General features: G+C 46.8%; 6 protein-coding genes across 6 annotated transcripts; 1 reads left to right on the plus strand and 5 right to left on the minus strand.

Moving 5' to 3' along the window:
* Positions 1-276: 276 nt before the first annotated feature.
* Positions 277-801, minus strand: DFJ58DRAFT_662106 (uncharacterized protein; the record flags this gene model as incomplete). Its single annotated transcript, XM_041382278.1, has 1 exon — positions 277-801. The coding sequence occupies one exon, from the start codon at positions 799-801 to the stop codon at positions 277-279; it is 525 nt and encodes a 174-aa protein (XP_041242742.1).
* Positions 802-1,013: 212 nt separating this feature from the next.
* Positions 1,014-4,239, minus strand: DFJ58DRAFT_729275 (uncharacterized protein; the record flags this gene model as incomplete). The annotated part of the gene is made up of 10 exons (XM_041385728.1): positions 1,014-1,094; positions 1,142-1,252; positions 1,396-1,650; positions 1,699-1,781; positions 1,842-1,944; positions 3,097-3,225; positions 3,287-3,322; positions 3,383-3,983; positions 4,037-4,116; positions 4,171-4,239. 10 exons carry the CDS (start codon positions 4,237-4,239, stop codon positions 1,014-1,016), a joined length of 1,548 nt encoding a protein of 515 aa, XP_041242743.1.
* Positions 4,240-6,166: 1,927 nt separating this feature from the next.
* On the plus strand, positions 6,167-6,983 carry DFJ58DRAFT_842466 (uncharacterized protein; the record flags this gene model as incomplete). Its single annotated transcript, XM_041392837.1, has 2 exons — positions 6,167-6,308; positions 6,355-6,983. The coding sequence occupies 2 exons, from the start codon at positions 6,167-6,169 to the stop codon at positions 6,981-6,983; spliced, it is 771 nt and encodes a 256-aa protein (XP_041242744.1).
* A 10,627-nt stretch (positions 6,984-17,610) lies between these two features.
* On the minus strand, positions 17,611-18,211 carry DFJ58DRAFT_729278 (uncharacterized protein; the record flags this gene model as incomplete). The annotated part of the gene is made up of 2 exons (XM_041385729.1): positions 17,611-17,937; positions 17,984-18,211. The coding sequence occupies 2 exons, from the start codon at positions 18,209-18,211 to the stop codon at positions 17,611-17,613; spliced, it is 555 nt and encodes a 184-aa protein (XP_041242745.1).
* A 183-nt stretch (positions 18,212-18,394) lies between these two features.
* Positions 18,395-18,667, minus strand: DFJ58DRAFT_662093 (uncharacterized protein; the record flags this gene model as incomplete). The annotated part of the gene is made up of 1 exon (XM_041382277.1): positions 18,395-18,667. One exon carries the CDS (start codon positions 18,665-18,667, stop codon positions 18,395-18,397), a length of 273 nt encoding a protein of 90 aa, XP_041242746.1.
* An 8,594-nt stretch (positions 18,668-27,261) lies between these two features.
* DFJ58DRAFT_662092 (uncharacterized protein) lies at positions 27,262-27,687 on the minus strand (the record flags this gene model as incomplete). Its single annotated transcript, XM_041382276.1, has 1 exon — positions 27,262-27,687. The coding sequence occupies one exon, from the start codon at positions 27,685-27,687 to the stop codon at positions 27,262-27,264; it is 426 nt and encodes a 141-aa protein (XP_041242747.1).
* Between the last annotated feature and the right edge of the window lie 293 nt (positions 27,688-27,980).

Consider the following 27,980-nt stretch of genomic DNA (forward strand, 5'->3'; position numbering starts at 1 on the left):
TTGTCGGAAGGGTCTGGATCCGCCGCACCTGAATGCCCGGGCCTGCGGCCAGGTAGTAGTACCAGCGTGCCGGGCCAGCGACTCCGACCTTTCGGCAGGAGGAAGGCAAGTACCCAGGCCTCGGTCAATCATCAGCCATGCGTTGACTATCCAAATTGTATTTTGAATTTCATGAGTGGCGAACAGGGATGTCGCCAAATGGATATCGGGTCTCATAGTAGCGGCATTGCAGTCTATGAGCATAACTGCGTCGATAAGAATGACCATGAAACATGTTTAAGTTAGGTTAGGAGGGTTAACAGTCATTCTTGGCGCGTACCTTGGTTCTCTTGGTACAGGAGCAATGCGGCAGACCTTACCGCTCTTCAGCACATTGATAACGCTGCTCTTGCCTACGTCTGGGTATCCAACAAATCCAACGGAAATTTGTTTCTGATCTGAATGAAGCTGGGAGAATTGGCAAAGGAGTTGAATCGAAGAGTCCTTGCCGAACAAGTGATTGGGTGGTGCGTGAAAGGCAATCGTAGGGTATTGAAGTGTTGGACGTTGAATATACTTTGCCTGTGGCACATTCAGCAGGGAGACGTACACAAAGTCACTAAGGACTTGCTGCGACTCAATTGGGTACAAACTTACTTGTTGACGACAAGCTTGAACATGTTTGTGCGCTTTCTCTTTTTTCATGTACTCGAGCAGAGATTCGTACATGGTGCCAAGGAAGTCTTGAGCATCAAGTATGTGCAGGATAACGTCCGAAGAGTCGATAAACTTGTACAGCTCCCCATGTACGCGTCTTGACATTCTTTTGGCAAAAATAGGTTCAATATAGTCTGCGCTGCGTGGGTTCGCAGCTCGGAGAATCAATATATTGCGCTACTAAAATGTCAGAACATGTTTGACCGGAGAGAATTGCCATGCGATGAGGCACCTAATTCTAGAACATGACTCTTGGCCCCTTGTCCTGTGTCTTCCGCTGCAGCTGTGCCTATTCCTCGACAATGCCGACGTCAATCCTAGGCCTTCTTGTGCTGAGCCTTGAGTCCAAAGGTTTCACTGAGATGTTTCATTTCTGATACCATGACGATATGGGATCGCTGCATAATATCAGCCCCCAAGCAATATAAATTTTGCTAGAACCTACCTTTCGAGTATTAAGATTGGACGCATCCGAGTCGTCCAAGAGTGCCATGGGTAATTTATCCAGTGAAGTAGTAGTGAGTATGGGCCATCCTTCTTTGTCGAAAGGCTTGTTCTAAATGGTCAAGGGCGTCCATCTGTGAGATTACAGTGGGTCCCAAAGCCAGCTTCTCCACCCTGATCGCAATACCGGCGATCACTTCAGTTTGGTCAATCAATGATTCAATCAGCCATGACTAATGCAGAAATTCACTATACCTTTGCGATTGTCAGGATATCGGGTTGGACACCACTATATTCAACATTGAAGTATTTGCAAGTCCTACCGAATACACTCTGTACCTCTCTAAGTACAAGCTTGATGATTATGGCAGCTGTGTCCCTGGGAGCTGTTTGTTGTTTGAGAACTAGATCTAGTTGATACAATGAGAGTCGGACGAGCTCTTCTTCACTTGTATTGATTGGTAATCCCAGTTGGTGCCAGTACGGGAATGGTATGGCGAATACCCCAGGCTACAATGATGTTAGTCCTGTCGCTAATGTCCTGAACACAAAAATTACCATCAACGGAAAGGATCCTTCATGATAGATCGTCTTGTTCTTCGTAAGAGCCATGGCACCAAACGTTCGACCATGATAGCCACCTGCGATGGCGGAAATTCTTCATAAGTTCTGCGTTGCGCGAGTACTCACCGCCAACTTACCCTGCATGCCGATAATGTTCTGCTGACCAGTAATTTGTCGTGCCATCTTGAGGGATGCTTCAATGGCTTCAGAGCCTGAGTTCCAAAAGAAGAACGAGTCGACCTAGAAGAGAGTCAACAAGCACATGACAAAAAAATAAAAGGGAATTTCCTTACCCCGGGTGTTACAGTCAAGTACGCCCCTATTCATTTTCTCCCTCTTACATCATTGTATTACATCATGATCACATCTTGCCGTCGCTAGATGATCTATTCTTGTTATCTCTGACTCCGTCTTATCTCTGACTCTGTCTTATCTCTGACTCGTCTTATCTCTGACTCATCTCCATAACCTCATCGTACCGGCCCTAAAGTCGTTACCGTTCACTATATAAACTCGTCTTGTACTATGTAGTTCTTTACTTTATCTTACTAGGTTTTACCTGGAACTTCCTTCACTTAAGACCTCCAATCTTAAGTCGTATTGAACTTGATTCAAGTCGAGGACACCCTCCTTGTCTTGTCTTAGAAACATTGAACTTCGGTATACGCCGAAGCCTTGAACCGACCTTGGCCGATTACTCTTATCGAGTAGCCATACGTCAGAACCATCCTAGTTCGTAACACCGGGCCAGTGTCAAGGATAACCTTGAATGACTGAGGGGGCGTACCGACATAGTAAGAACAGGAACGTCAACTTGAAGGTAGGAGAAAAAGGAGCGATGACATATGGCCGGGAGTGCATTGTAGTGGCGCTCATGGTCACGCATGATGGCTGACACGAATTGGATCAAACGTTTCGGAGTCCCGGGCCGTCCTACAACATTATCGAGATATTACTAGGAGTGCCAGTGGTTCCTTGATAATCGATAGCGTTCAAATCGCACTCCATTTGCGAACTATGCTACATGCTTTCTAACATGATCTGGCTACGAACCGTGACTACTTACTACTAGTACAGGAGTGCTATCATGATGTTCTTGTACGTACGGTACTACTAGTATCATTGTAGAATCCAAAGCGACCCGAATTAGCGAAAAGGAAAGCTTCTAAGTCATAGAAAACGTAGACTACACAACATTTAAAACTGGTGCACGAAAGAATCTATCACAGAACGACAGAAACCGTTTAGTACAAGGCTGCTACTGGAGCGCACGTTTTGACTTCCGAGTAGGAGGAAGAGATGCGCTTGCGCTTGGGGCGTCCACGAGACCGACTGCCCGATGCCTCAGAGGCGTTGGGGTTTTTCTTGCGGTCACTAATAACCTCTTCGTACCAGACCATGTACCCTCGTCCAGGCGGTCACATCTGCACCGTTTCTGCACGCTATGAGGTAGTCTTTCCAGATAGGTAAAAACGTGATGGGAGCTTTCTCGAGTTCAGTACAGTCGATGCTAGGATCGAGCTGTTTAGAAAATGTGACCAAACTGTCTTGAATCTTCTCTAATCCTCAGCTGAAACATGACCTTGACGGCATCCATGTTAAGGTCAGGCAATAGTGTCTGGACGGATCGAGATTGGAACTGTCAGTCGGTTTATCATTCGATAAAATAAAAACTTACACCGTATGCCATGTGTTCAGCGTCTTCTTTGTTAAGATCGATAGCAGCTTCATCGTCTCCCTGAACCCATACCAAAAATTCTACAGAACTAACGTGACACCAGTTATGCCCGGTGATCGTTATGGATGAACATGATGGGAAGTGTTCTGTGATGAACTCCTCGAGTGGAAGTGGTTCTGGGTCTGTACTGAAGAAATTCCACGCATGGGAATCACGCTTAGGACGATGGTAGGGCTGCGCTTCGCGAACTAATCCCAGGACCGCCATCTTGATATCTGGATGAGCGCGGATGGTCTTGGCGAGTTTGTTGATTGCATGTTTCTTGTCCTCGGAACACATGCACTCCCCAAAAAAGGGAATCAACTTGATTTTGGTGGGGCCCTCTGATGGTGTGATGGTGAGACAGATGTCTGGAGTCACCGTTTTGCGTTTAACCTTCAGTGACGAATTCATGTGGATCATTGGATAGATCGTATCATGATCATAGGGAAGTGATGTGATGGTTTGTCCAAGGGTGAGCTTCAAGCAATCGAACGGTGCTTCATGGATGGCGCTAGGCATATTAACAAGGAGAGATTGCTTTTCGTAATCATAAGACAGTCTGGCCCAATTAGTATATTTACTTTAAACAGATAGAACATTGATGTAACGCACCTGGGCTTAAATGCCCGGCCCGTCTCTCCTAGTGCTTCCTCTATGACTTTGTATTCCCGTGCATCAATACCGAAGAATTCCTGAATATTTGGTAAGCAAGGGAATTCCGATATCTGCACAGTGCGGCTACACACCAGGATGTGGCCCGTCTCTAAAGTGTATTCGGTTATTTCTTTCAAAACATGTCGCACATCTTTGAACATCAGTCAGAACAACTTAACTCATTACTTCTCACAGAACATACTTGAGGTAAAATGATGGTAATGAATGAACTGTTGGAGGCTATCATCATCCGACTCTGAGTCATCACACAAAAGATTTGACTCCGAACTCGGATTTCCGGCAATAGCCGCAGAGGAGTGCAACTTGACTGTTGATTTGAGATTCAAGTTGTCCCTTTGAGCACCTTGGATGGGGGTTGAGGATGTCTTGGAGGTCGTTGCACACTCAGTTTTATCTAGTTGTAAAACTGGAGTGAGTGATTTCAAAGTGATTTTGGACTTTTGAATATTTCCTGTGGGCTTGTTTTTGGTCACAGGATGAGGTGTGGGTTGTGCAATAGAATTGCTTCTGGTGTTATAGTGTTTGTAGAGCCCAGATGTAGAGCCAGTGCTGGCCAAAGTTACAGTAGACACTGGCATGACAGTAAAGTGGAGCTGCTTGTGTGGTGTGTGTGTGGAAGTTTGAGGTCACATCAGAATCGGGATAGATAGATGTTCCGTGATAAGAAATGATCAATCACTCGGGAAATGCCTGAGGTTCTAACTCAATTTAGGCCATGATTAGTAATATATTAGTAATAGTCGGTTCTACCGTGAGAGTCTGAGTCCAGCCTTGCCAAAGTTTCAAGTTAGCCGCGGCTGCCGCTGTGGTCAACTTGTACTATATGTGTTTCATTCATGCTAATGCAGAAGATTTCTGGACAGTTGGTTGTTTGAGCGCTGGAAAGGCAAGATATTATATTACTAGCAGGAAGCTGCAACAAGAGAGTATCTGAGTCATGACAAACTTGAAGATGTCTGGACTCGTCCGAGTCACCTGGGTCACGAAAGATCAATGCGGACTCGGATGTGACTGAAGGGCGCCTGGCTATCATGACTACTAAAATGAGCTTTCATCAATATTTGGAAGCTTTCAAGTTGGTGGAACTTCCAGTACTTCAAGTTGTCACGGTTGCCTTCAAGTTCGTATTATCATGATGATACTACTCTGAGTATGCCAGGATCATGGTAAGTAGTACTACTACCGTGACGGTGACAGACTTCAACTAGTAACTTACTAGTATTTGGACCAATTCACAGTTGACGGTCATACTACCATTAGTAGTCACTAGCCTGATTCCGAGTACTACCAGTACAGTAGCAGGTGGTCACTCAGGCTAGTGACTCTAACTTGAACTTCAAGTTGACATCGACTCGACAAGCGCCGCTCCGAGTCACTCAGGCTGGGCTCCAAGTCGAGCTTCAACTTGAAGTTGAAGTACTGTGTCATGGCACTGCTCGCTGTTCCACAGGCCGCAGTGAACTCAGATTCTCGAACTTCCGATGTCCCGCCGGGCCTGACTCCGAGTCGGCGCGCCCACTGAGTACTAGTCACTTGTGAAGTTATTGTGATGTGTCTAACTTCAAGTAGTGACTCATGCCAGTGGTGACCATGACTCAGACTGGGCCGACCTCAGGCTGGACTTCTGCCCTTGCCAACGGAGTCTTGCCAGTGCCAGTGACTCTCGGAGTACATATGGTCAGACTTCAAGTTTATTAAGACTGGACTCACTGAGTACTGTGACAGCGTACTAGTACGTGACTCACACCGTACTCAAAGCCACCGTCACCATGACGCGGCTATCAAATCATATAGTCAGCATCCTCATGGCTTGCAGTGCGGCCATTACCGTAGAACTTTAGTCATGAAGCTTTAAGTTCGACTTGAGTCAAGCCTTGACTTACTCAGAACCATTGGAGTTGTGCTTGAAGCCAATTTGCAATGGGTAGGTATTTTTTCTTATCATTCAATGGCACAACTTGAATACTGATTGACCATTGGATCATCATGATCATCTACTACTGGCACTACCACTCCCTTTGAACCTCTCTTAGACAAAACCGATTAAATTTCAGTTTTACTCTCACAATGCATCGCGGAATTCGCACACATGGCTCCAGTCAGCCGTCAGGTTCGGTCAATTTGTTCATCACCATTTTGACGATCATGCTGCGGCCAGGACCGAGTCGCTTCTCAGTAGTTGCAGTGGTCAACTTGAAGGTGGATGTAGGTGCAATAGTCTTGTTTTTAAAGAGCCAAAACTTAGTGCTATGTAGCTGTGGCCGTCACGGCGGGTGGCCGTAACCGCGGCAGTCTCGAGTTGGGCTGCACCACAAGCCCAGACTACAGTCATCGTCAACTTTCTAGCACATACACTGACATCGCTGAGATCTCCGAGTCCTCCAACCTGCCCATGCACTCCACTGCAACTACCGTGACCTCCTCGGACAATCGTGTCATGACTGGGACTCTGAGTCGTCATGAGAGTCATCACCACCTCACCGAATATTACTCTCAGGACACAACTATACCAGATGAAACCATGTCTGAGGTGGACAGGCTTTCACCATTGCCGCATATATTAAATGATGCGGCTATGTGGGAAAACTCCCATCTGCAGGGAACTGCCTTCGTTGTTGTGAATGGTATGACGGTCATCCGACCAGACAAATCTGATGCAACGGTCGATGAGTCAGATGGCTGGGATTGGTGTGATGTGTCGCACATGGTTGTAGCTGCTGCTCAGGCTGTGGCCGCTTCCGAGTCTCAGCTTGAACATAATGATGGTGACCGTGACGCAGCTGTGGTGTCCGAGTCTGCATCTAGTAATTTGGAAACAGGGTCACTGGCACTTGACACTATGATGGACACATACATAGATTGGCCGGACAGTAACTCTGAGTAGTTTGATATTTTTAGTTGCCGTAGGTTCATCATGCCAGTGATCGTGGAGTTCAAGTTATGATCGCATCCGAGGAGGGGTCAACTTCAATGTTTTTCACTCGTGCTTTACTTTCATGCCTTGTTTTGGTAGGTACTTCATTAGGTTAGTCTTTTTCGTCGGAAGGGTTAAACATAAACTCTAGGTAAGATGTCGCATTCACGAATGATTCGGACTTAGACACTCTCAAGTGAGCCCTTCAGTGACAAATCCCGTATTATATGGGTCACCCGACCTACATAATATCCCGTGTAATACGGGCCAGCGGATTATGGGCCGATGTTATGTATATACCCGATGTTGACGGGTGGGCCGGGAGGAATATTATTTCCGATGGAGACGGGTGGGCCCATCTATGCTGATGTTATATATATCATCGATGATAGCAGATGGGCTGGGAGAAATATTATTATGGAGATGGGTGGGCCCATGTGGGTAATATGTAGAGTAGGATTGACATATATTATAGACCTGAGGAGAGATGTATAGCAAATAGTATCATATAGACGGGTGGGCCGACGTATCAGTATTATTTTGTAGATGGATGGGCCGAGGGAGCGGTGAAATATTTATTAGATAGATGGGTGGGCCAATGTAGGGAAATATTAGATAGACGGGTGAGCCAAGGGTGGGGTGAATTATTTATTAGATAGACGGGTGGGCCGATGTAGGGAAATATTAGATAGACGGGTGAGCCAAGGGTGGGGTGAATTATTTATTAGATAGACGGGTGGGCCGATGTGGGGTAATATTAGATAGACGGGTGGGCCAAGGGTGAGGTGAATTATTTATTACATAGACAGGTGGGCCGACGTGGGGTAATATTAGATAGACGGGTGGGCTGAAGTGCAGAATTTTACATAGACAGGTGGGCCGACATCGGGTAATATCAAGTACCAAGTACTAAAACCCAAAACCCAAAACCCAAAACCCAAAACCCCAAAACCCAAAACCCAAAACCCAAAACCTGAAACCTGAAACCCAAGCCCTGAACACCCAGACTCGGGACTCAAGAGACTCAAAACTCAAAATTCAAAACCCAACTGGAAAGTCATACATTTTTACGAGTTAAGAAAATTCAAATTTAAGATGATATACATTTTTGTCATCTGGAAATACCGAGTACCGAGTACCGAGACCTGATACCCAAGACCCGAGATTCGGCACTCGGTAGTCAGTGAAATGAGTACAGAAATACATAAGATACTACACATTAGTTTCAAATTTTGACTTGCGAATCACAAGTCTCGAGTCTCGAGACTCGAATCACCGAGTACTGACTACCAAGTACCAAGTACCAGTGCCAGTGCCAAGTGCCAAGTGCCAAGTGCCAAGTGCCAAGTGCCAAGTGCCAAGTGCCAAGTGCCAAGTGCCAAGTGCCAAGTGCCAAGTGCCAAGTGCCAAGTGCCAAGTGCCAAGTGCCAAGTGCCAAGTGCCAAGTGCCAAGTGCCGAGTGCCGAGTGCTGAGTGCCGAGTGCCGAGTTCCGAGTTCCGAGTGCCGAGTGCCCTGAGGCTTCCGGGTATTAAAACACAGATAGCCCTCGCTCTCAGGGGTCATCCGAATTTAGATCACCTCAAACGGATGTGATTTGGGTGAGATATGAGCAAAATACTATATACCGGGTGAATTTCAGCATTGGAAGTTTGATGCTTTCGATGTTTTTGATGTCGGGTCTCGATGCTTTCGGGCATTAACATGTAGATAGCCCTCGATCTCAGGGGTGTGGCAAAATTTAGATTGTCTGAAACAGATATAATTTGAGTGAGATATATGCAAAATACCACACACTGACTACCGAGGGCTGAGTACCAAGTGCCGAGTGCTGAGTGCCGAGTTCTGAGTTCCGAGTTCCGAGTTCCGAGTTCCGAGTTCCGAGTTCCGAGTTCCGAGTTCCGAGTGCCAAGTACCCCCGATGCTTCGGGTATTAACACTCAGATAGCCCACGCTCTCAGGTGCCTGTCAGAATTTAGATCATCTCAAACGGATGTGATTTGAGTGAGATATGAGCAAATACTATATACCAGTTGAATTTTGGCATCAGAAGTTCGATGCTTTCGATGTTTTGATGTCGGCTCTCGATGCGTTCGGGCATTGACATGCAGATAGCCCTAGATCTCAGGGATTCATCAGAATTTAGATAGTCTTAAATAGATATGATTTGAGTGAGATATATGCACAATCCAAGATACAGGGTGAATGAGTCCCAAGTGTTGAGCGCCAAGTGCTCAGTTCTGAGTTCCGAGTGCCGAGTGCTGAGTGCCGAGTGCTGAGTGCCCCGATGCGTTCGGGCATTAACACCCAGATAGCCCATGCTCTCAGGGGCCCATCAGAATTTAGATCATCTCAAACAGATGTGATTTAATGTGTCCCAAGTGCTGAGTGCCGAGTCCCAAGTGCTGAGTGCCGAGTGCTGAGTTCTGAGTGCCGAGTGCCGAGTTCCGAGTTCCGAGTTCCGAGTGCCCCGATGCTTTCGGGTATTAACACCCAGATAGCCCTCGCTCTCAGGGGCCTGTCAGAATTTAGATCATCTCAAACAGATGTGATTTGAGTGAGATATGAGCAAAATACTATATACCGGGTGAATTTCAGCATTGGAAGTTTGATGCTTTCGATGTTTTTGATGTCGGGTCTTGATGCTTTCGGGCATTAACATGTAGATAGCCCTCGATCTCAGGGGTGTGGCAAAATTTAGATTGTCTGAAACAGATATAATTTGAGTGAGATATATGCAAAATACCACACACTGACTACTGAGTGCTGAGTACCAAGTGCCAAGTGCAGAGAACCGAGTTCCGAGTTCCGAGTTCCGAGTGCCGAGTGCCGAGTGCCGAGTGCCGAGTGACCCGATGCTTTCGGGTATTAAAAGCCCTCGCTCTCAGGGGCCCGTCAGAATTTAGATCATCTCAAACGGATGTGATTTGAGTGAGATATGAACAAAATACTATATACCGGGTGAATTTTGGCATCAGAAGTTCAATGCTTTCGATGTTTTTGATGTCGGGTCTCAATGCTTTTGGGTATTGACATGTAGATAGCCCTCGATCTCAGGGGTGTGGTAAAATTCAGATTGTCTGAAACAGATATAATTTGAGTGAGATATATGCACAATCCCATATACTGACTACCAAGTGCTGAGTACCAAGTGCCGAGTGCCGAGTGCCAAGTGCCTTCCGAGTGCTGAGTGTCCTGATGCTTTCGGGCATTACCACCCAGATAGCCCTTGCTCTCAGGGGTCCATCAGAATTTTGATTATCTCAAACAGATGTGATTTGAGTGAGATAGGAGCAAAATACTATATATCAGGTGAATTTCAGCATTGGAAGTTCAATGCTTTCAATGATTTTGATGTCGGGCCTCAATGCTTTCAGGCATTGATATGCAGATAGCCTTCACTCTCAGGGGTCCTTCAGAATTTGGATCATATTTTCGCATCAGGAGTTTGATGCTTTCAATGATTTCAATGTGAGGCCTAGATGACTGTGTTCATTGACATGTGGATAGCCCTTAATGTCAGGAGTGTCACAGAATTCATATGGCCTCACATGGACATATGAGGTAATGTAGGACATTCTCAACACATCAGGAGACACATAAAAACACATCATAAGGCACTACATCATGTCTTCAATAGTCATACCTATGTGTAGTATGATAGTGTGATCTTTAATATACAGTGGCTCAAAAAACTGTCCGCATGTTTTGACATTTTTCACTATCTATGATATTGTGTGAGAATGAACAAATTCCTCAAGGACATACTTATACCACATTGTAGTATGGCTTCAGGGCTTTTATTTGAGCCCTACACCGTGGGAATCGGCGGAGATATGGTGGAGATATAAGGCTTATAAAATGATGACTCATGTGGACAGTTTTTTGAGTGTATATTAAAACTATATAAATCATTATTTATGACACCATAAAAATCATGCCACTATTATATAAATTATAAAGTGGTGTCATTATGTTATTTTATGACTATATCTAACTATATAAACCAGAATATCTCATGTATCATAGTCATAATCACCATGAAAGCCATCTCCTCTGCTCAAAGAGATAATATCCTCTCTCTGTCTTATGCTGGCCTCTCTGCTCGCCAAATTTCCTCTAGAACTGGAATATGCAAGTCCACTGTGGCCAAGTTCATCAAAGAAAGCCACCCAGACAAGGAAAACTCTTGTGGAGGACGTCCATCCAAGCTTACCTCTACTGACAAAAGGGCTATTATCCAACATATCACTACAGGAAAGGCTGATAATGCTGTCCAAGCCACCCATTATATCAATTCCACCATCACTACCCCTGTCTCTTCACAAACTGTGAGGAATGTTCTCAAGGCAGCTCATCTCAAGGCAGTAACAAAGAAGAAAAAGCCTCTTCTCTCCATCAAACATAGGCAGAGAAGACTAGCCTTTGCCTTAGCTCATCAACACTGGACTGTAGAGGACTGGAAGCATGTTATATGGTCAGATGAGACCAAAATCAATAGGATTGGGTCAGATGGGAAGGTGTATGTATGGAAAAAGAAGGGAGATGGCCTAACAGACAGAGAGGTTAATGGGACTGTCAAGTTTGGAGGAGGTTCTTTAATGGTATGGGGCTGTATGGGATGGAATGGTGTGGGAATGCTTGCTGAGGTTGAGGGGAAGATGAATGCTGAGCAGTATGTGGACATTTTTAAATGACCACTTGCTGCCTAGCTTGGCAGAATCAGGGATTGATGAAGAAGATATCATTTTCCAACAGGATAATGATCCCAAGCACACATCCAGAAGAGCTAGGGAATGGTTTGAAGAACATAACATCAATGTTCTTGACTGGCCAGCACAGTCTCCTGATGTCAATGTCATTGAACATCTCTGGGGAACACTCAAGAAAAAGCTTCAAGCCTATGAAAACCCCCCTAAAGGAGTATGGGAGCTTTGGGAGAGAGTAGCAGTGGAATGGGGGAAGATCACAGCTGAGGATTGCCAGAAATTAATTGAGAGTATGCCTAGAAGGATAGAGGCAGTAATTAAAGCCAAGGGAGGTCATACAAAATACTAGAATACCTGGTTATTACTGTAAAATACTTGAGTCAAAAAACTGTCCGCATGAGTCACCATTTTGTGAGCCTTGTATCTTCACCATATCTCCACCGATTCCCACGGTGTAGGGCTCAAATGAAAGCCCTGAAGCCATACTACAATGTGGTATAAGCATGTTTTTGAGGCATTTGTTTGTTCTCACACAATATTATAGATAGTGAAAAAATGCCAAAACATACGGACGGTTTTTTTGAGCCACTGTACTGTTCAGGCTGACACTCATCAAGTATCACAGGTCTATTGTACAGACTTAGAATAAAATACAGTAGTCTTAACTTGATAGTCATTATACGATAGTCTTCACTTGATAGTCTAATATGATTGTTGATTACTACATAATACATAAGCTGTGAGGGTTAGGATTATTATGGAAGATATGACAGTCATGGTTATTAAGAAAGCTTATATTATGCCTAGCAAGTTAAGACTATTGAGTTAAGACAATCATATCCTTAGTCTAGTAAGCACTGTCAAAGCTTGTGACCTTCTGGTAACCGTGTGGCAAAATCATATTTTGCTGATGTATATATCTTGTGATTGTAACTTTCTTGCACCAGTGCACAGTGATTGCCTTGAATTTCGAGTTTTTTTGTATTTAGAGATACATACCACTGACAGATACTGTTTCAGGGACTGGAACAGTACACTGGAAGCCAATCTATCATATTATACATAGGTGTGATCATAGCAAACCTGATGTAGTCCCTGATGATGTGTTTTTATGTTTCTCCTGATGTTTTAGAATTTTTCCCACACAAGGCTGACAACAAAAACATTGAACCTGCGAAGCTCAGACACACCCAATAAATTGTATTTTGCTCATATCTCCCTCAAATCATGTCTGTTTGAGGCAAAATATGATCCCCAACATCCCTTCGATAGTATATGCAATATATAAGGATACTAGGACAACAGGATTTATTCCTGTTGTGCTATGTGCTTACCCTTGGTGCAAGGCCTGACATCAAAAATCATCCGATATGTAATATTTTGCTCATATCTCACTCAAGTCTTATCCGTGTGAGACGATCTGAATTGTGACAGGCCCCTGAGATCAAGTTCTATCTGCTTGTGAATGCCTGAATGCATTGAGGCTAGACATTGCAAACATGGAAAGCATTGACCTTACAATGCTGAAATACACACAGTATATGGGATTTTGCTCATATCTCACTCAACTCTTATCCATTTGGGATGGGCTAAATTCTGCCAGACCCGTGAGATCTAGGGCTATCTGCATGTCAATGCCTGAAGGCATCGAGGCTTGATATCAATAACATCAAAAGCATCAAACTTCTGATGGTGAAATTCACTTGGTATATAGTATTTTGCTCATATCTCACTCAAATCACATCCGTTTAAGATGATCTAAATTCTGATGGGCCCCTGAGAGCGTGGGATATCTGGATGTTAATACCCAAAAGCCTCGGGGCACTCGGCACTCGGCACTCGGAACTCGGCACTCGGCACTTGGCACTCGGAACTCAGAACTCAGAACTCGGCACTCAGCACTCGGTAGTCAGTATATACATAGTATTTTGCAAATATCTCACTCAAATTATATCTGTTTGAGACAATGTGAGTTCTGCCACACCCCTGAGATCAAGGGCTATCTACATATTAATGCTCGAAAGCATCAAGACCAGACATCAAAAACATCGAAAGCATTGAACTTCTGATGCCAAAATTCACCCGGTATATAGTATTCTGTTCATATCTCACTCAAATCACATCCGTTTGAGATGATTTCAATTCTGACGGGTCCCTGAGAGCGAGGGCTATCTGGGTGTTAATACCCGAAAGCATCAGGGCACTCGGAACTCGGAACTCGGAACTCGGAACTCGGAACTCGGAACTCGGAACTCGGAACTCGGAACTCGGAACTCGGCACTCGGCACTCAGCACACAGCAGAAAGCTTGATTGCAACACTGAAGGCACTGAGGTGGATGAGGGAACACCTCCTGACAGTGATTGAATGCCTGAACGCATCAGGGCACTCAGCACTCGGCACTCGGCACTCGGCACTCGGCACTTGGTTCTCGGCACTTGGTTCTCGGCACTTGGCACTTGGCACTTGGCACTCAGCACTTGGTAGTCAGTGTGTGGTATTTTGCATATATCTCACTCAAATTATATCTGTTTCAGACAATCTAAATTTGCCACACCCCTGAGATTGAGGGCTATCTACATGTTACTGCCCGAAAGCATCGAGACCCGACATCACAAACATCGAAAGCATCAAACTTCCAATGCTGAAATTCACCCGATATATAGGGGCACTTGGCACTCAGAACTCGGAACTCGGAACTCGGAACTCGGAACTCGGAACTCGGAACTCAGAACTCGGAACTCGGAACTCGGAACTCGGAACTTGGAACTCGGAACTCAGAACTCAGCACTCGGCACTCAGCACTTGGGACTCGGCACTCAGCACTTGGGACACATTAAATCACATCTGTTTGAGATGATCTAAATTCTGATGGGCCCCTGAGAGCATGGGCTATCTGGGTGTTAATGCCTGAAAGCATCGGGGCACTCTGCACTTGGCACTCGGCACTTGGTACTCAGCACTCAGTAGCCAATATATTGTATTTTGCATATATCTCACTCAAATTATATCCATTTCAGATAATCTGAATTCTCCCACACCCCTGAGATCGAGGGCTATCTTCATGTCAATGCCCGAAAGCATCGAACTTCTGATGCCAAAATTCACCCGGTATATAGTATTTTGCTCATATCTCACTCAAATCACATCCGTTTGAGATGATCTAAATTCTGATGGGCCCCTGAGAGCGAGGGCTATCTGGGTGTTAATACCCGAAAGCATCGGGGCACTTGGCACTCGGAACTCGGAACTCGGAACTTGGAACTCGACACTTAGTGCTCAGCACTTGGTAGTCAGTATATTTTATTTTGCACCTTTCCCAAGTACATACCCTTAATTTCAGAATGAAGTCTAGATGAAATCCAATGAAGTCCGAAGGACTTCTGGAGACTGGCTACTCTGATGGAGTGCTGGAGGACTTCTGGATGAGCACAGGAACCTTCCGGAGGAGTATAGAAACTTCTAGAGAAGTACAGGAAACTCTGGAGGAGTTTCACCTGCTGCATAGGGTCCGAAGATAAGACTTCTGAAGGTAAGCTTCCTAGATGGAAGCACATGGAGGAGAGACTGCAAGGGACAGAGTCCAAAGCAGGATCAGATAGGAGGAGTGGTCCAGAGGACAGGATGTCTGAAGGTTGCGCCATCTGAATGTTCAGATGTCCAAAGGTTAAGATGTCCAAAGGTTATGATGTCTGAAGGTCATGATGTCCAAAGGTTACAATGTCCGAAGGTTTTGATATCCGAAGGGTAAGATGTCCGGAGATCCAAAGGTCCGGAGATCCAAAGGTCTGGAGGTCAGCAGAAGTGGACAGGATTATAGGACAGGAGAATAAAGGCTACCATGGACAAGGTCTGGAGTAGAAGCAAACAGAGGTAGGCTACACTTAGGTGGAGTCGGAGATAACAGGAAGTAGACATAAGTCTTGGAAAGACAGGAAGTGCCAGAAAGGCAAAGGTCCAGCTTAAGGAATTAATCCTTAAGCTTGGATAGAGATGGAAGGACAAATCCAAAGGTTTGGAAGTCCAGCCTAAGGAATCCTTCAGGTTGGACTCAGATCTCAGTACACTTCACTTGATTTTTGATATCCGGGACTCCATAGTCGGAACTTGAGTCTTGAATCTCGGGTGTCGGTTGTCGGTTGTCGGTTGTCGGTTGTCGGTTGTCGGTTGTCGGTTGTCGGTTGTCGGTTGTCGGGTGTTGGGTGTTGGGTGTTGGGTGTTGGTGTTGGTGTCGGGTGTCGGGTATTGGGTGTTGGGTCTCGATGGTCGGGACTCAATATTTGGGACTCGTTGGTCGGGACTTGATACTCGATTGTTGGGATTCAATGGTCGGGCATTGGGTTTCAGGACTCAAATCTCGGGCTTTGGGACTCGGGTTTCAAGACTCAGTAGTCGGGACTCAATGGTCGATTGTCGGGATTTGATAGTCAGGGCTCGGATATTGATTCACTTCACTTGATTTTCGGTAGTTGGAACTTGGCATTTGGCATTTGGTAGGCTTGGATGATGTTGGCTTTCAAAGATCTATTATCATATATTGCTCAATGAAATACCAGACGATCGGAAGTGTGCTGGACATCACATATTCATTTGTCGAGACCCGGGTCTCGGAACTCGGTACACTTCGCTCGAGTTTCCACTTCACCCCTTTGCAAGGCTCCATGCCATACTACATCATTAGATGACTTTGAATTATTACCTCCATGATATACAACTAGCTGAGCTCCATCATGTCTACAATTATCATTCTCCTGGGCCCACCGTTTATATTATATACCCCTACGTCGGCCTACCCGTCTATGCAATATATGTCTACCATTGGCCCACCCATATATAATAAATCTTTCACCGCTCCCTCAGCCCACTCGTCTACAAAATAATACCAATACGTCGGCCCACCCGTCTACAAAATAATATTAATTTGTCGGCCCACCCGTCTAATATGATATATATCTGGGCCCACCTGTCTATGTGATAACAAGCACCCTTGATATACCCGGCTATTTGATACATATCTACCTTGGTACACCCATCTACATAATATCCAACTACCTCGGCCGATCCGTCTATTGAAAATTCATGTCCATCGGCCCACCCATCTACTTTACATATTCCCCACCTGGGCCAACCCGTTTCCATCAGGAATAATAACACTCCCGGCCCATCCGTCACAGTCGAGGATATATCTACCTTCGGCCCATGGTCCGCTGGCCCGTATCATACGGGATATTATGCACGTCCGTTCACTCGTATAATACGGAGATATGTTACTGCAATATGTGGGCCAGCAGCCATTGCCACAGCGGCACTCAGGGTGATGCATCCTGAGCAGTACTGGGCAGGGTTGCAAGCCTTTGCGAGCCTCGGAGAAAAGGCACGAAGCAAGGAACTGCCGAAGATGTCAGAGACTCTCCAGTACTGGGCAACGGTGTTTAACAGCCTCACCGTCATATGCAATCGGGAAACCCCGAATCATCGAGACCCCTCATCGATTTCTGAATGCTTCGATATTCTCACTAGCGTGGGGAATTATTCTAATGCTCGGATGAGTATGCCAAGCCTGCAGCTGGAGTTAAGGTACGATCCGGGGTGCATGATTGCATTTTCGGGAAGGATTGTCAGACACGCGGTTCATGCAGTGGAAGGGGATCGGATTGCCTGGGCATGGTATATGAGGGATGCTGTTCATGTTTATGCTGGGATTCCGTCGTGTGGATGGGCAAGGTTGGATTGGAAGAAGTAGAAAGGTAGTTACCCGTGTTAGTACCCACCTTCAAATACATGATACTAGATGTCAGGCACTCCATACTCAACATTCGGGTTTCAGGTCTTGATAGTCGGGACTCGATATTCGAGTATATTCCATAGTGATGTTGTACACATTTCACCGACTACTGAGTACCGGGTTTCGGGTTTCGGTACACGGTACCCGGTACTTGATAGTCGGGACTCGATATTTGCTGATCCCATGGCCATAATTCGTTCGGGATGGCAGTTGATCCGGTCCACCATGGAGTACCATAGGTGGATACAATGCGGGAGGGATCCCCCAGATCTGCGATGTCTTGAAACTGGCATAGGTGGGATGAAAAGATGTGGTCCAGAACCATGTTCCAGGTGAGCTCGGGAATCAACTGAAGAATATGAGCAACCGGGCTCGGAACAACCGAAATGATGTTACTTGCAGCTGAGTACTGCAGGATGGAAGTCACAAAAGTCTGTTGGAAATGTCAGCATTGACCACCACAGTCATCAGCCTCTTACAGCTATCTCCCATTGCAGCCCGGCTTTAAAGTGCGTGATCCGAGTAGCAGATGGCTCCTGGGTGTGGGCAGCCTCCATCTGATATTGAGAGATGGACGCTCGGATGCGAGATGCAGCCATTGACATTGTAGCTGCAATATCTGCCTGAGTGAGTGTGAGGGGTCGGAACCCATTGCCGGAAGTCTGAGAATTAGAAGGGGATGTTGGGGGAGTATGCAATACAGACATGGTTAATGCAGGATTATGAAGCTGGAAATGACAATGACAATGGCAGTTGGTTCGGAGGTCAAGATATGAGCCACTGGTTGATTGATAAAATTTTTCAAACTCCGACATGGGTCGACCCGGCCAATTCCCGGGACTAAAATGTTTGGGTCAAAGTAGCTGTTTCATATTGTTGGTAAAAAAATTTCATTCATCTCGAGCATCTATAAACCCGGTCTTCAGGTCTTGAAATGCTGCCTGGGCATCCTGTGCCAGCAATGAATACATTTGGGATTGCCTTCCCGAGTAGCATGCATGACCCGGAAGGTGTTTCACCAATGATTCCCGCATCCTGTCACCCCATTGGGTTGCTTTCCACAAGAAAAAGTTACATGTCCAATCCATCTCCAATTGGACCAACATCATTTCTTCCTTCCATCGATCCCGTAGTGCCTTTGCCCGGAGCCTGTCATATACCATATATCCGGTTACAGATCCGATGATCTGGATCTCAGATCCGATCCAGATCCGATGAACATATCCGTCGTCCGGTCCACAGATCCGCTTTGATTCTTATTTCATTTCCTGTTCATATAACTCTAACTATCGTTCATCTCCTTTCGGTATTCCTGTACACCGGTATACCGGTTATCCTTTACTTCCGCTTTGCTTACTGATCCGCTATGCTTACTGATCCGCTACACTTACGAATCCGCTTTTACTTGTACTTCATTCCCGGTTCATGATTCGTGATCCATCCAACTTACCAATACGCTCCACTTAGACTTTGCTTATACTTTCGTACATAGCCTCGCACCTTTGCTTATTGATCATTCCGTTAGCTATCCGTAGTATATAAACCTTTGTATATGCGCTGTAGTAGATCAGTTCGAATATCATCTTAGATTGCACTCATTCCGTCTGGACTCTGAGTCCCTCTGTTATCCATCCGGACTTGAGTACGCTACTCTTGTCTACTCCGAGACTTAGGATAGATTCCTATAGTCTACATATCCGCCTCTGTCTTCGGACAGTCCTCACCCGTTAGTTTCTAGTCCGGATCCGATCCGGATTGGCCGTTACTCTATACGTTCGATATCCGGAAGTCTTAACGGATCCATTGCAATACTTATCCGTTTCACTAGACGCGATACTTTAGCTCTCTGAAATAAGGGGCAAGACTCGGGAAAGGGGCACAGCGCACGAGCTGAGGCCGAAGCCCTTCGAATCCGATACTACTGAGTACGGTCTTAACAGTATATTCGAACTCATACCTTTCCGAGTTACTTAACATCTATCATGCCTCCTACCAAGACACAAACAACTCTGCACGCGGTCGGACTAACCTCCCTCCGTCGTGATCCGACACCTATAGTCAACACCTTCACCAGTTTCTCTCAGCGCCGTGTTAGCGCCCACGGAACCGCTCAAACCATATCCGAACTCCTTAATCGTCGACACCCGGAAACCCCAACACGCACTCCTGCCGTAGGACCTCCGGACGATGATGATCCCGATGATGGTGATGATGATTTCCCTGGTAATCCACCCGATGATAACGGTGGTGATCCGGATGATGATCCGGATGTTGAGGATGATGAAAATGACGGTCTAAACCCACAAGACCGCGTTATGCTTCGACTCTCAGAAGCCATCGATAACCTTGCTCGCAATAATCGTCGCGCGCCCGCATCCGAAGATTCTAGAGTCAAGGTCCGAGAACCGGATACCTTCGACGGATCCGAACCACGGAAGCTCCGTGCGTTCTTTGTCCAGTGTGAGCTTAACTTCCAGAGCAAGCCTAAGGCTTTCCGTAACGGAAGGGCTAAAGTCAACTTCGCCCAATCCTACCTTAAGGGTATGGCCCTTGAATGGTTTGAACCGGATCTCCTGTCCGATGATTTGGACGACCATCCGGATTGGATGGATGACTATTCCGTGTTCATGCTTGAACTCCAAGCCAACTTCGGGCCTCATGACCCATCCGGTGATGCAGAAATGCAGCTCGAACAGCTCCACATGCGCGATGGACAGCGCATCAACAAGTACGTTGTGGAATTCCAGCGTCTTGCTTCACAGGTTCGTGGCTGGGGCGACGGAGCCTTACGACGCCAATTCTACAACGGACTCCCGGCCCGTATCAAGGATGAAATCAGTCGCATGGGTAAACCCTCTACTCTTTCCGAATACAAAGTCCTCGCTCAGACTATCGACGCCCGATACTGGGAACGGAAGGGAGAGATCTCTCGAGAAGCTAAACCCACTTCATCCACTACCCCTAAGCAATCCACTTCTGACCGGACGAACTCCAATACGTCCGGATCCGGAAATCACAAATCCGGAAACTCCAATGATCAGAAGTCTACAAAGCCATCCGCGTCCTCGAACTCGTCCGCTCCTAAGGTTCCGGATCTTACTTCCAAGCTGGGTAAGGACGGAAAGTTAACGTCCGAAGAGCGGCAGAGAAGGATGGACAAGAAACTCTGCTTATTCTGTGGTGGACCCGGCCATACAGCTCGGGAATGCACCAAGTCTACTTCGCGTGCTGCCAAAGGCCGCGCTGCAGTAGTCGCTCCGGAAGTCAAACCGGATGTCTCTACTGAGACAAAAAAATAGTCCGCGACTCTCCTAGCTCCGTGCAGGAAGAGGGTCGCGTTGACTCTGCCTGCACAAAGGAGTTAAGACTCAACGCTGTCGCGCTCTCGGATCCGACTTCCCTCTGTCCATATGTTTCACTTCCGTTACTTCCATCCGTATCCGAATTTCCAGCTCTTGTAGATTGTGGTTCTTCTCATTGTTTCATAGATACTGCGTTCATCCGAAAACATAAAATCCCTACATATCCGATACCTACGATTCCGCTCCGCTTGTTTGATGGTACTTGTAATAATACTATTTCCGAAGCTATAGATTTGTCCGTCCGCTTTCCGTCCGGTGTAGTCACCTCTGATACGTTCTACGTTACCCCTTTGGATTCATCTTGTTTTATCGTTCTTGGATATAGCTGGCTCACCCGACACAATCCGTTGATTGACTGGGTTTTGGGCAGCATCGAATTCCGGACGACATCTCATGGAATGCCATCGACCCCTCCGACGTCACTTCCGTCCTCGGATATCCCTCCTCCGACGGAAACCATACCTCCTCCGACTACATCCGTACCCTCCGCTGATAACACTGTTCCTAATATATCCCTAATCAATGCAGTTGCCTTTTGCCGGGCCTGCAAGTTAGAAGGATCGGTCCAGTTCAGTATATACCTTCGACCATCCGGTGTCGATCTCCGATCCGCTTCTCTATCGTCCGATCCTCCGGATCTATCCAAAATTCCTTCGGACTATCACGAGTTTGCGGATGTCTTCGACAAGGGAAAGGCTGGTCAGCTTCCTCCACATCGTCCTTATGATCTGAACATAGATCTGGAAGAAGGAACTAGTCCTCCCCTCGGAACTATCTATTCTCTATCCCCGGTCGAGCTTGCAGCCCTCCGGAAGTTTCTTGATGAAAATATTGCCTCTGGACTCCTCCGCTCCTCATCCTCTCCTCACGGAGCTCCGGTCCTATTTGTCAAGAAAAAGGACGGATCCCTCCGCCTTTGTGTGGATTTCCGTGGACTCAACCAGATCACTAAGAAAGACCGATATCCATTACCCCTCATTGCCGACCTATTAGACTCTCCGAGCCGTGCTAAAGTTTATACCAAAATCGACCTCCGATCCGCTTATCATCTTGTCCGGATAGCGGAAGGGGACGAATGGAAGACTGCCTTCCGAACGCGCTATGGCTCCTATGAATGGTTGGTGATGCCGGAAGGTCTCACTAACGCTCCAGCAGCATTCCAGCGCTTTGTCAATAGCGTGTTTGCTGATATGCTGGATGTATGCGTTATCGTATATCTGGACGACATCCTCATCTATTCCCATGACCTTGCGTCCCACAAGCAACACGTCCGAGAAGTACTCCGTCGACTCCGTAAACATCGTCTCTATGCCAAACCCGAAAAATGCGAATTCCATTCCACTTCCGTTGAATATCTCGGATATCTCCTATCTCCGGACGGCTTAACTATGTCGTCCGATAAGATCCAAGCTATTACTGACTGGCCGGAACCTCGGAAAGTCAAGGATATCCAATCCTTCCTCGGATTCGCAAATTTCTATAGACGGTTTATATTCAACTACTCGGATATCGTGGTTCCGTTAACACGGCTTACACGCAAGGATGCTCCGTGGAACTTTTCCGATGAATGTCGGAAATCCTTCGAAGAACTCAAGAAAGCCTTCACTACGGCTCCGGTGCTTACGCACTGGATGCCGGATGTTCCTATAGTTGTGGAAACCGATGCCTCTGACTACGCTATAGCTGGAATACTATCCATAGTATGTCCGGACTCAGAGCTTCGTCCGGTAGCGTTCTACTCTCGAACGCTAACCGCTCCGGAACTTAACTATGACACCCACGATAAGGAACTTCTAGCTATATACGAAGCTTTCCGGACCTGGCGACATTATCTAGAAGGCTCGGCCGAGCCTGTAGATGTTGTCACGGACCACAAGAACCTTGAGTACTTCGCCACTACCAAACTCCTCTCTCGCCGTCAGGCCCGCTGGTCGGAATTCCTCCATCAGTTCAATCTTGTCATCCGCTTCCGTCCCGGAAAACTCGGAGTTAAACCGGATTCCCTTACTAGACGCTGGGACGTCTATCCCAAAGAGGGGGATAAGGACTACGCTCGAGTTAACCCTCATAACTTCCGTCCGGTATTCACGTCCGAACAGTTAGCTTCGTCCCTACGAGCCTCAACCTTAGCAACTCCGGTTCTTAGAGCAGCTGTTCTAATGGATATTGATGACCTTCGGAAAGACATCCTGACCGCACTTCCTAATGACCCTATTGCAACCAACCATCTTCCGGTACCTTCAGATCCGAGATGGACAGTGGACGATAGGGGTTTCCTCCGTTGCGACAACCGTATATATGTCCCAGAATCCGATAACCTTCGACTTCGCGTCCTCCGTAATACTCATGATCACCCCTTATCCGGACATTTTGGTCAAAACCGAACCCTAGACCTCATCCGACGCGAGTATACATGGCCGGGTATACGCACCTATGTTAAGGACTACGTCCGGTCCTGCACTACCTGCGCCCGAGCCAAGGTTCCGAGACATAAACCCTACGGATTGCTCAAGCAACTACCCATACCGGAAAAGCCTTGGAATTCCATATCCATGGATTTCATAGAGCAACTTCCGGACTCATCAGGCTTTACAGCCATCCTCGTTATCATAGATCGTTTATCCAAACAAGCAATATTTGTTCCGACTCACGATACCATTACCTCTCCGGATCTCGCTCGTCTATTCCTACTTCATGTGTTTTCCAAGCACGGAGTTCCGTCCCATGTCACCTCGGATCGCGGTACAGAGTTTGTATCCCACTTCTTCCGATCCTTAGGAAAAGCATTGGATATGGTCCTCCACTTCACATCCGGATATCATCCGGAAGGGGATGGACAAACCGAGCGTGCCAACCAAACCCTGGAACAATACCTTCGGATATATTGCAATTATCAACAGGACAACTGGTCGGAACTACTTCCCTTAGCAGAATTTGCCTACAATAACGCTCCAAGTGCTACTACCGGAGTATCGCCTTTCTTTGCTAATAAGGGTTATCATCCGAACATATCCGTCCATCCGGAACGCGATCTATCCTCCATCCGCGCTCGCGACTATGCTATAGACCTCGACGACCTTCACCAATTCCTTAGAGAAGAAATGGCTCACGCCCAAGAAAGATATCAAGGACCTGCGGACGCTAAACGGAAACCTGCTCCGGATATCAATATCGGAGACCAAGTCTTTGTCAAGGCTAAGTACTTCCGGTCCACTCGTCCGTCTAAGAAACTCTCGGAAAAGAATCTAGGTCCGTTTGAAGTCATATCCCGTCCGGGTACCCATTCCTTTACCATCCGACTTCCCGAATCCATGAAATCCGTCCACCCCGTCTTCCATGTCTCACAGCTAGAACCATCCGTTCCGAACACAATTCCCAATCGGATCCAGCCTCCTCCACCTCCGGTCGAAGTCGACGGAGAACCAGAATATGAGATATCCGAAATCCTAGACTCTAAGCTGGACCGTCGTAGAAGACAATGCCAACTCTTATACCTCGTCCGATGGTCCGGATACGAAGGAACAGACGAAGAGACTTCATGGCTACTAGCCACGGAACTCGGAAACGCGTCCGATCTAGTCTCGGATTTCCACACTGCATATCCAGACAAACCCGGTCCTATTGCTATACAATGAATATACAAAGCGGATATACAAGTACATTAGTAGCAGAGAAGGCAGATCCGAAAATCCTCAGCCATCCATCTCCATGTCCCCACCCGATCCGGATCCGGATTCATCAACGTCCTTGTCAGTGGCCTCAGAACGAGCCGCCTCTGTAATCCGGATTCCATTCCGGATCCCCTCAAGAAGGATGGTCTGGAACTCCCTCTGCTGCTCCAAAAACGCCTCCAAGTTAGTATTCATCCGCTCTATAGCAGTCCTACTCCCTTCCGCCGCTCCGATGCTCTGCTGGAGCAATCCGTTGGTCCGAGCCAGTTCCGCTACAATGCTATTAGCGGCCGCGACCCAGGCCTGATCATCATACTCCACTTCCACCTCATCCGCTACTACCGTCTTCATATCCGGATCCGGAGTCGGACTCTGCTGGCGCTTCTTACCCTTGCCTCTCGGAGATGGGTTCTCAGCAGCGCGCTGCCTCTTCTTAGACTTGGAATCCGTAACGGTTCCAGGTCGTCCGGGACAAGGAGCCTTGTCCTTCCGGCACGCGTTACAAGCCTTGATCTATCCGAATGTTAAGAGTCACGGATCCGAAGATTCAAGGATGACTTACCAAGGAATTGCTATCCGCATCGGACCACAGACAGGCCCGACCCTTCTTAGCGCAGCGGGTACAAGCCCCATCCTTATCCGCTGAGATGGCGCGAGACTACGGATCCGATAAGGGACGGATCCGATAGAACAAGTCATAACTCACCATTTCCGCTACTATAGCCCTGCGCCTAGCCTCCTCCGCTTCCCTTCGGGCCTCAGCCCGTTCAATCTTCTTAATCCCTGCCAAGCGCTTCCGTTCCGCCTCTTCCGCTTGTTGCTTCAGCTTTTCAGCCTCTTCCTCCTTCCGAACCTCGGCCTCAGCAGCAGCCAGCGCGGCCTGGATATCCGCCAGAGTCTGCTTAGCGGTCTTCTTAGAGCCGGATCCGTTATCAGCCATGGTTGAGATAAGCTAGTGGTAGTGAAAAAGTAGGGAAAGGAAGGAACACCCTGCGACGCTTTGGCATCCGTATATCTGTCAGAATCCGAACTCAGCAACTTCTCCCATCAGCTTCTCCATTGTCTCGCACTCATACCATCCGTTCCGGATCGCTGATTCTTGTGCCTCTAGGGATCGGCCCTAAGGGGGGGATACTGTCATATACCATATATCCGGTTACAGATCCGATGATCTGGATCTCAGATCCGATCCAGATCCGATGAACATATCCATCGTCCGGTCCACAGATCCGCTTTGATTCTTATTTCATTTCCTGTTCATATAACTCTAACTATCGTTCATCTCCTTTCGGTATTCCTGTACACCGGTATACCGGTTATCCTTTACTTCCGCTTTGCTTACTGATCCGCTACACTTACGAATCCGCTTTTACTTGTACTTCATTCCCGGTTCATGATTCGTGATCCATCCAACTTACCAATACGCTCCACTTAGACTTTGCTTATACTTTCATACATAGCCTCGCACCTTTGCTTATTGATCATTCCGTTAGCTATCCGTAGTATATAAACCTTTGTATATGCGCTGTAGTAGATCAGTTCGAATATCATCTTAGATTGCACTCATTCCGTCTGGACTCTGAGTCCCTCCGTTATCCATCCGGACTTGAGTACGCTACTCTTGTCTACTCCGAGACTTAGGATAGATTCCTATAGTCTACATATCCGCCTCTGTCTTCGGACAGTCCTCACCCGTTAGTTTCTAGTCCGGATCCGATCCGGATTGGCCGTTACTCTATACGTTCGATATCCGGAAGTCTTAACGGATCCATTGCAATACTTATCCGTTTCACTAGACGCGATACTTTAGCTCTCTGAAATAAGGGGCAAGACTCGGGAAAGGGGCACAGCGCACGAGCTGAGGCCGAAGCCCTTCGGATCCGATACTACTTGAGTACGGTCTTAACAAATTCCTAGAGTATGGTTAAAACAAGTGCACTCTGTATCTCAAAGCACTCACAATAGGCATGGTATGTATAGATTTCCAACAGCACAATACCGGTTCTGCTCTAGGCCATAGGAGTCGAGGGTGGAGAAATGATTTTTGGGAGTGCCACTACCTGTAGAATGCTTAAATTATGTACCTAAGTGACACTGACAGTCATTGATGCAGCACTGAGGTTTGTTGCAGCAGTGACGAGGCATTGCCGCGTCACAACTTGGTTGATGCACCTGTGACGTGGCATGTACCATGCGTGACACGGCATAGGTAAGTGCGGAGGTTTACATTACAGTATAGGACTGGTCCTTTGCCCACCACATTTTGAAATGCATCCCACTTCATAATAACTCATTTTTTCGAAAATCGTAGTAGACAGTAATATTCCAATGTACATGTAAATACTACGATAAATTTTTGAGAGCTATCAATGATGATGTTAGTGTGTTGTAGCAAGATCATTGAAAACAGTGTTATCTTTGACTTTACCAGTCCTTTGCCCACCTCAATTTAGATGTCACATCACGCAATGCCATAAATTTGTAATCCAAAAGGCAATGATTAGATTAAACACGCTCGTGAGATTAATCCTCTTCTTCCCCATCGTCTTCTTGCTCGCTCTCATAAACTTCAGGCTGAGCTCACTCTGGCCTTGACACGGGTTTCTCGATTGCCCCCATCTTTGGTTTGTTCCACTGTGGCCTCTGTTTCTCCGACTTCGCCAAATCTCATTCTGCTTCCCACTCAGCCTTCTGTGCCTCAAAAATGGCTCTTGTTGCTCGGTTTCATTCTTTCTGCTCTATCTCCTCCGTTTTCCAATGTGCGAGCTCTTCAGAATGTTCCGCTCTTCTCTTGGCCCTTATCTCTTTTTCTCTGGCTTCTGCCTCCATGGCATTTTCATGTGTGATAACCTGTGTCACAAATACATCACCAGTGAGCATACGAGGTAAGCCATCACCGATGAGCCTTGTACCCTTTTTCCTTCCCATTTTGTCTTCCTGCACTGCAAGCTGACCACGTACTCGATCACAGTATCTGACTTGTAGGACCGATGCTGCCTGTAAGCCAATCATTCGGTGCTTAGATTCCTCCTCACATTGCTCTGACTCCAGCAAGGCAACTTGGAGTTCATGCTCTGCCTTGGTCGTGGCAGGACAGTTTAAAAATTCCCCATACCGTTTGTACTGCGGCGGCGACACCGTCTGTGGCATGTACATAGGTATTTTGGATGTTGAGCAGATAGGACTCAAGGTAAACAGGAATGCTGCAGATGCTGTTGCTAAGCTATTGACTGCCATTTGTGCAGATTCTGAATATTGGTTCGAGCCTGACTTTGGTCATGCTGGACTAGATAGCACTTCAGTTGCCCTCCGAATCAATTGAGACACAATGTGGACTGGCGTCGTCTGAACAAGTGGCAGGTGACTATGACATGATGTCTCTCGACTTGGTGCCATGACTTCCTCTGTAACACCATCTGGATTGAAAGGGTGGACCCCTGTCT

Source organism: Suillus subalutaceus (assembly GCF_016647625.1).
Source record: "Suillus subalutaceus strain FC151 chromosome Unknown DFJ58scaffold_70, whole genome shotgun sequence".
Classification (NCBI taxonomy): Eukaryota; Fungi; Basidiomycota; class Agaricomycetes; order Boletales; family Suillaceae; genus Suillus; species Suillus subalutaceus.